Here is a 9414-nt window from a genome sequence, read left to right as displayed (position 1 = left end):
AAAGTTTCAATTCATGAAGTTGCAGGGGTTGAAAAAGTCGTTTTGCTATAATTAAGGGAGAGAAAATTATACTTCATTTCAATTCTAGAAGCATGGATTGAGATTTTAATCATCTTTAGTCAAGGACATATATATGAATTTTATGTCTGAATTGTTCGACTTAAGGAAATTCTATATATATTGCGTTCTCAAAATTCAATTATGACTACGGCATCAAAAATTATACTTCATTTCAATTCTAGAAGCTTGGATTGAGATTTTAATCATCTTTAGTCAAGGACATATATATGAATTTTACGTCTGAATGGTTCGACTTAAGGAAATTCTATATATATTCATTCTAAAAATTCAATTATGACTACGGCATCCCTCTTCATAGTTAAATCTTGAAAACATGGCAAATAAAAAAAAATATTGTAGCAAAAGACTGGTCTAGTATCATGTCTTTATGTGAGACATCATGAATCGTGTCCCATATGCTTCGGATATAGATCGATTTCATGTGCTATAATATTCATCCTTTCTAAATTTTCCAAATACTTAAGGCATTGAGAAGGGAAAGGTCTAGAACTGGATACGACTAAAGTGATTAAGCAATTGTCGAGGACAAATCTGAGGTTCGCCAAAGATTGGTTGATCAGTGAAACTTGGAAGTATGATGTAAGTTGTCAGAAAGGACCGTATTGACATGTTCTGAAAAGAAGTAACTCTTGTTCGGAAATGATAGTCAAAATGGGACTATGGAAATGTCTCCATAGGTGGAAGTTATTCAATCTATATAAGATTAGAAAACCTTAATGCAAGAAGGATGTTCAAAGCAATGTACTTTAAATATGAGACTACCGTTCCATAGAAGTTGACCTTCTTTGGAATACTCTATAATGACTGGTGACAAGGTTCTGGTGATTTTGTGAATAATCATTACAAGAGGAACAATGCATATAAGTTTAAAGTCTAACAGATTTTTGGTAAATGGTAGAAATTAGAAATTCTTTCATTTACAATAAGGATTTGGGATTGTGAAATGAGTATCATTGGAATCATGTTCAATTGATCTACATCACAATGTAAGGATCATAGACAAACATAGTGTGCATACTCGGAGTATGGCATAACTATTGTTTAGAAAAACAAAGTTTACATGCTAGGAGCATGGGACGACTGTTGTTTTTATTCAAGTCTTAAGTCGATTGTTTGAAACATTATACAATGAATAATGTGTAATCAATATGGTGATAAATAAAAGGTGGTTCTATTTATATTCAAAAGGGTTCTGAGACCATATTTGATTCAATTATTATTGTGTTTTACTTTGCATGTTTTGACTTCCAAAATAGCTAGATTATTCTTTCCGAATGACTAAGTTATTTAAACACTCCACAGTCGTTCATATGTTGGAAGTAGGTATGAATCAAGACAGTCATGAATCGAGTTTGTAGATGGCTAAATGGGTTTAGTCATAGCAATGGTTGCTACAACATTCATGAGTGCTCATAAGTTATGAGTATTGGAATAAACCCACGCTCACTTGTATCACTTCATGGAATTTATCTCGAGTGATCGTGAGACGATAATATCATATAAATCTTCAAACCTAGAGATATGAGTTGTTACCTATGAGTTGGTTGTGCATTGATTGCACGTAAATGCATCAGTAACTTGATGTTATAAAACATGCCTTTGTGTACAATTCAACAAGTAGTAGAACAAGTATATGAGTCGAAGTTTATCTGTTCCTTCTAGAAATAGAAGCGATATCTGGGCCCCTCGATGATTTTGTTGTGACCTATGTACCGGCCGGTCAGAACTAAATTGATGTGTTCGATTAAGTTCTTTGTCAAACAAATCGAAAATCGGGAAACAAACTGCTGGCTAATAAGTACGACGTTGTTCCATGTATTTGTGCCGGCTGATATCATGAGAACAGAGGATTGTATGATCATTTATCTAAAATGGCGCTTCTTAGTTCAACAGAGTTTTTGAGAGCTACGATTGCTGGTTGGTTCGTGAAGTAACGTACGCAAATATAGTTATTAGACTTATCCAAGTGGGAGTCTGTTGGATAAGGTGTCTAAGTCCATAACTTATTTGGTATATATTTGACCCGACCCGGCATGGTCCATTTGGGTTGCATTTCATCCAAACTATTTATGGATAATTTTATGAGTTATACACATATGATTATTAATATATTATAAGTTATAATATATTAATATGAAGTCATGTTATTTAATTAGTCTTAGTCTTAAATTAATTATGAATTAATTTAGAGATTAAAAGGAAGACTAATTAGATTGTGGGCTATTGGTTTTATATGGTGTGGGCTAACACTCATTTGTTAATGGGCTAGGCTTGTATGGATGTCCATGGATGATCCATGGAGCTTTTAACCCATGGATCCTTGGAAAAGGAAAGGTCATGGGTTATTAGGGTTTCACTCTAATCATGTACACTATATAAGCATGCTTATGTTGCATGAAATAGCCACTAGTGAAACTAGTGTAACTAGTATGTGTGTTTGTGTGTGACCGATTTTGTAAGTGTGTACACTCTCTCAAAGTTTTCCAAGAGTTTGTGGTGATTTGTGATTCCATTTGAGGCATTCACACTATTGGTGCTTGGCCCTCAAACTCCTTAGGAATTAAACTCATCATCAAAAGGTATGTAATCTCATCTAATTCTTTTATGTTTAAAAGTACCCCATGCCATGTTAGATAGATTATGAACCTTGGAAAATTATTATTTTGCATGTATTTAGACAAACATAGATCCAAGGTTTATTAGGGTTGCATGCACACTTAGGAAGTGTTAGATTGCTCAAAACCCAACATAAAGGCTCTTCAAATCAACATACCATTCATAGAAGCGGTTGCCCAAATGCCAAAATACGCCAAATTTCTCAAGGAGCTTCTATATAATAGAAGGAAGATGGAAGAAGTGAGGGAAGTGGTTCTCAATGAGAATTGCTCAGCTGCGATTTTGAACAAACTACCGAAGAAGAAGGGTGACCCGGGAAGCTTAGCATTGCCTTGTCAATTTGGGAATTTGGCCACCATTCATGCTTTGGCTGATTCAGGAGCAAGTGTAAAGCTCATGCCATATTCATTTTTCAAGAAATTAGATCTCCCAGAACCGAGGCCAATTCAAATGGCGATCAACTTAGCAAATAAAACGGTTACATTCCCACGAGGAATCTGTGAAGATCTTTTGGTAAAGGTGGATAAGTTCGTGTTTCCTGCAGATTTTATAATCTTGGACATGGAAGTGGATCCTTAAGTCCCGATCACCCTTGGAAGACCTTTCCTTAACATCACCAGCGCTATAGTTGACATGTGAGATTTAAAACTTACTCTACGGGTGTGAGATGAATCAGTCACTTTCGGGGTTGATCAAGCCATGAAGCATGCAAGGAACAGTGATGACACGAGATTTTCAATTGATATGTTGGATGAATTAATGGAGGAATGGAACAATGAAGAACCAAACAACTCCACCATCGCCTTCGATGAAGAACTTGATGCTGAAAGAGACCTACTGGAAATAGATAGAATATTGGAAGAAGCTGATTATAATGAACTAATAAAAACCACTGAGCAGCCTACTCGCCGAGTAGCCCCGATCTACTCGCCGAGTCCATATGAAGAAACCAGAGATATCGCGAATTCTGCCCAAGACTCGACGAGTCCCTTCACTGGACTCGATGTGTTCACCATGCAGAACACGAGAATTGAGCTAAAATCGCTACCAGATCATTTGGAGTATGCATTCCTTGAAGATGGACAACAAAAACCTATTATAATAGCTTATGATCTCTCCAAATCTGAAAAAGAAGAATTAGTCCATGTCCTAAAGAAGAGAAAGAGTGCCATTGCATGGAGTATCACCGATTCAAGGGAATAAGCCCATCTTATAGCTCTCAAAAGATCAACCTGGAAGAAGAAGCAAAGCCTGTAGTGAAACACCAAAGAAGACTGAACCCGAACATGCAAGAAGTGGTTAAGAAGGAAGTAATCAAGCTTTTAGATGTGGGGATCATTTATTCTATTTCCGACAGTCCATGGGTTAGTCGTGTTCAAGTGGTGCCCAAAAAGGGAGGGATGACGGTCATAACAAGCGAAAGAACAAGCTTATTCCGACCCAAATGGTAACCGGTTGGTGAGTGTGCATCGATTATCGAAAACTAAACGATGCCACTCGTAAAGACCATTTTCCTTTACCTTTTATTGATCAAATGCTTGAAAGATTGTCCGTCCATATCTACTATTGTTTCTTAAACGGATTTTCGGGTTACTTCCAAATACCCATAGACCCAATTGACCAAGAAAATACTACTTTCACTTGCTCGAGCGGGACTTTTGCCTATCGCCGCATGCCCTTTGGGTTATGCAATGCACCTGCGACATTTCTAAGGTGCATGACGGCCATATTCCATGACATGGTGGAAAAATTCATGGAAGTATTTATGGACGATTTTTTTGTTTTTGGATCTTCCTTCCATGATTGTCTTGCTAACCTTGATTTAATGCTTGCAAGATTTGAAAAAACCGATTTAGTCCTCAATTACGAACAATGTCACTTTATGGTTAAAGAGGGCATAGTCTTGGGCCACAAGGTATCCAAAGCGGGGATTGAGGTGGATCGGGTAAAAATAGATACAATTGCTAAATTACCTCCACTAACTAATATAAAGGGCATTAGGAGTTTTTTAGGTCACGTGGGTTTTTACCGCCGTTTCATAAAAGATTTTTCTAAAATAACTAGACCTCTAACAAAATTACTTTTAAAAGATGCACCATTTAATTTCACTAAAGAATGTCTAGAGGCCTTTGAATTTTTGAAAGAAAAATTAACTAATGCCCCGATCATTATTGCCCCGAATTGGAACCTACCTTTTGAAATAATGTGTGACGCAAGCGACTTTGCATTAGGAGCTGAACTTGGCTAAAGGGTTTATAAGACTTTTCAACCCATTTATTATGCAAGCAAGACTTTGAATCCAACCCAAGAAAATTACACCACAACTGAAAAGGAATTACTAGCCGTGGTGTATGCTTTTGACAAATTCCGCCCTTATCTTATTTTATCTAAAACCACTGTTTTTACTGACCACTCTATTATTAAGTACTTGTTTCACAAGCAGGATGCAAAGCCAAGATTGATACGTTGGGTTTTACTTTTACAAGAATTTGACATTCAAATACACGATAAAAAGGGAATGGAGAATGTAGCTGCCGACCACTTATTAAGACTAGAAAACCCGCACTTGGAAGCATTAGAAGAGGATAAAATTGGAGATGACTTTCCAGATGAGTACATTTTAATGACTACGGGGGAGGAGCCATGGTTTGCGGATATAGCTAATTATTTAACTACCAAATATATACCAAAAGATTTTACCCATTAACAAAAGAAGAAATTATTTTCAGAAGTTAAATACTAGTTTTGGGATGAGCCATATCTTTTCCGAAGCTATGCGGATGGGATCATAAGGAGATGTGTATTTGGGAAGGAAAGCCGAGAAATTTTGGAGCATTGCCAGAGCAGGCCCACTGGTGGGCATCATGGAGCACATTACACGGCTAAGAAGATATTTGATAGTAGGTTTTATTGGCCCATAATTTTTAAAGATGCTACCCAAATGTTAAAGAGTGTGATGCATGCCAAGGAGTGGGAAACATATCATCCCGAAACGAGATGCCACAACATAGTAATCAAGTGTGTGAAATGTTTGATGTGTGGGGGATCAATTTCATGTGACCATTTCCAATGTCAAATGGTAAAAAGTATATTTTGGTGGCGGTTGATTATGTATCCAAATGGGCGGAGGCACAAGCTTTACAAACTAATGATGCCTGGGTGGTGGTGCGCTTTCTAAAAAAGTTATTCTCAAGATTTGGAGTTCCTAAAGCTCTTATTAGTGATTGAGGCACTCACTTTGCCAATGATCAATTAGAAAAAGTGTTAAGAAAATATGGGGTGACCCATAAATTCTCTACATCTTTCCATCCACAAACTAGTGGGCAAACTGAAGTGACGAATAGAGCATTAAAAAGAATTTTGGAGAGATCGGTGGGTAGCAATCGAAAGGAATGGTCGGATAGGTTAGATGATGCACTTTGGGCCTTCCGAATAGCTTTCAAAACACCTATTGGTACTACACCGTATAGACTATTTTATGGGAAGCAATGTCATTGACTGGTAGAAATAGAGCATAAAGCTTTTTGGGCTTTTAAAATGTGCAATTTTGATGTAGCTGAACTTAGAACCAACCGGTTGATGTAATTGAATGTTCTTGAAGAACTTAGGAATGAAGCTTACACTAGCTCCTTGATTTACAAAGAAAAAACAAAGAACTGGCATGACAAAAGAATCAAGGGTAATAAGGACTTTCACGAAGGGCAAAAAGTGTTGCTTTTTAATTCAAGGCTCAAACTCTTTCTAGGCAAGATAAAGTTGCGATGAGATGGTCCATTTATAGTAAAGAAAGTGTTTCCACATGGAGCTATCGAGTTACTATCGAAAGAAGGAACTCCTTTCAAGGTTAATGGACATTGGGTGAAAAAATATGAAGAAGGAATCCCAAGGAACGAAGGACTTGAACAAGGGCTGCTGCTGGAAGCCATGGCAGAAACGTAGAGCGGGAAGGAGTCCAACTAACGAATCCTTAAAAAGAAGCTCTTCCGGGAGGCAACTTGAGTTTAGAGTTTGCATTTCTTTTCCCTTTAATTTTTCTTTTTGTTTTTCACTTTTAGGATCTGTTTTTTATTTCAAACTTCTTCTGAAATTATGCTTAATATGATTGCTTGAGGTCAAGCAATGCTCGAAGTGTGGGGTGGTGGCTTAAAAAATCGAGTTTTGTTTTCAAACTGAATGATCTACTCGCTGAGTTCATACATTACTCGGCGAGTACTTGTTGAAATCCACGAAAATTGCGAACTCACATATCTACTCGGCGAGTAGGTGTCCCTACTCGACGAGTTCACATTTTTAATTGATTGTTTTTACAATCTGTAAATAAGGGTTTCTTTTTACCCCAAACATTTTCATCAGCTGCCTCCCAAGCATACTCGCTGAGCACTTTGTTTCCTCTCAAGAAAATCCTTTGAATTCATGCTGAATCTTCATCTACATAGCAAAAGGTAAGATTTTTCCTTCGGATTCTTGGTAAAGGTCCCAACTTTAACAGTTTTGAGTATTTATCTTGCTAAAATTCGGATTTGGGGGATTACTCCAATTCTAGGGTTTTGATTTTAGGATAAATTAGGAGGATATGGACAAAATTTCTTGTGAATTTATGCTTAAGGTACTTAGAACAGCAAACCCCAAAGAAATATTTGTGTTTTGTTGACCCATTATGGACCGACAGAGGAACTGCCATCGCAGTTCATACTACTCGCCGAGTAGTTCATGAACTCGGCGATTTCATGCTTTGTTGAATCTGTTATGGTGAGTTTTAATTATCTGGGTTTTTGGTTGTTGTTTTCTTGATGTTGTTTTGCAAAAATCATGTCCAGAAGAGGCCAGAGCTCTAGAGGAGGAAGTTATGGAGACATTCCATGGCTTGCTTTCTCACAAATCACTTCAAGGTTGTCGCAAGCTCGGGAGAAAAATAGATTGGAGGCATTGAAACAAAAAGAGATCTACCTCCCCAATGCAATTAATTGGGATTGGCTGAGTCAAACCGGGTTGGAAGAGGAGTTAACCCCTTATTTGGTGAAATCTTTTGAAGTGGAAGGCACAACAATAATATGTGATGGATGGATGCAGCTTTTCAAAGTACAAGAACCCGTATTCACAGACCTGTGTTGGGAATTCTTTGCTACTATCTCATTTCGGGGTGGTAGTGAATATTATAACCCAAACATTATCACTTTTTTCCTTGGAGGGGAGCTGCGCCAGTGCAGCATAGCGTCTCTATGACCAAAATGTCATTATGCCGGAGGATTTTGAAGCATTTGTAGAGCAATTCCCTAAGGATCTTCCCGAGGAAGTCGTTGCCTCCACTTGGTGGAATAATATTGCAAATCGGGTTTATATTCCATCTTCTGCTCAGGAAGGCCATATCTGCTCTCCGATCCATCGTCTCATCCACCGCTTCATTGTTAGTACCATAAACATGAGGAAGGATGATGACAAAGTTCCTACTCTCGACATTATCTATTTGTAGAGCATCATCTCCCCGGATGTTTTTTGCAACTTGCCTTATTGTTTGGCAAGATATAACGCGGATGGAGCGGTAAAGGAGAAGATTACCTCCAAAATTAATGGGGGTATGTTTGTAAGAAGACTCGCAAGGTCATATGGGATTTTAGAGGGCGAGGATTATGGAAAAGTTTGGGGATTCATTTGCAATCCCAAACGAAGACAACGTGATTATTCCCGAGGAGTTGGGAAGAAGAGTTCAGCATAGGAGGGAATGTGTCCGAGAAGACCCACCGGTTATCCCAGTGGAAGACGAGAATGAGGGGTGGAATAACGTGGAGTATAAGGGGTATTTGGATGATATTGGCCAAGGCATTAACTATAATAATGAGTCATTCAACTATCTTTTTCAATAAATACACATTGCACCACGGCCCGGGCCCGGATATCCATACATTATGAGTTGGGAGGAGCGTATGCAAAGGAGGAACAACAAAGCAACTGGAAGTGGAGCAGGAGGAGAAGACATGGAAGAAGAAGCTTGAAATTTGTTTTTATTTGGATGTTTTTATTTATTTATTTCGTTTGTTTTGTGCTTGAAATTTGATGTACCTGAATCTTAATTAGGATTTTGTTCGTTTTCTTTCACTTGTGGTTGTTTTGTTTTTTAGGTTTGAAGATTAGGGTGTGTTTAGGAGTCTCATTGGTCAAGGCTAAAGTGAGGGATGGTGTAGATAAGAATGTCAAATGTTACATTTAAGGTTGAGTCTGTTAGGAATGAGAGTGACAAAATTCATTATTATTGAAGAAAATAAAAGAAGAGTTATTGAAGTTTCCTGTTTCAGCACTTCAACCAAGGATAAATAGCAGAAAAAATAATTTTTCGACTTAGCTACTACTCACCGAGTGCACCTACGATACTCGTCGAGTTCGTGTGCAATTCCTCAACTTTCTGCTGGGGGCCGGTCTACTCGCCGAGTTCACGTTTGACTCGCCGAGTCTCTTAATGCTTCACTCTCAAGATCTGTTTTGGGCACATTCACTGCAGCCTTTATCCATAGTTTCGTAAAGACTCATTCCTGGAAGGTTTCTGAGAAGCTTTGTCCTAAACAATTAGAGCTATTTAGATGTTTACCACACGCGACATGATACCCAAGGCATGGATGACCTGTTTCCATGTCTAAAGACATTTGAAGTTGGAGTTTTACATGAAGAATATCAACCTCACGACTGCTATCCTAGGGGAGTTTGTTCCAATTCCCTCTTTAGTCT

The 9414-nt window shown here is 38.0% G+C and overlaps 1 protein-coding gene across 1 annotated transcript; it reads left to right on the top strand.

Moving 5' to 3' along the window:
- Positions 1 to 2877: 2877 nt before the first annotated feature.
- LOC145040526 (uncharacterized) lies at positions 2878 to 3276 on the top strand. Its single transcript, XM_078988440.1, has one exon. It carries the CDS (start codon positions 2878 to 2880, stop codon positions 3274 to 3276), a length of 399 nt encoding a protein of 132 aa, XP_078844566.1.
- The last annotated feature ends 6138 nt before the right edge of the window (positions 3277 to 9414 follow it).

This window comes from Lactuca saligna, chromosome 4 (genome assembly GCF_052625555.1).
Source record: "Lactuca saligna cultivar CGN05327 chromosome 4, ASM5262555v1, whole genome shotgun sequence".
Lineage (NCBI taxonomy): Eukaryota > Viridiplantae > Streptophyta > Magnoliopsida > Asterales > Asteraceae > Lactuca > Lactuca saligna.
This window is presented reverse-complemented; position numbering and strand designations above follow the sequence as displayed.

Excerpts from the sequence above, each read along its gene's own strand:
- LOC145040526 (XM_078988440.1), top strand. The coding sequence starts at position 2,878 with ATGCCAAAATACGCCAAATTTCTCAAGGAGCTTCTATATAATAGAAGG.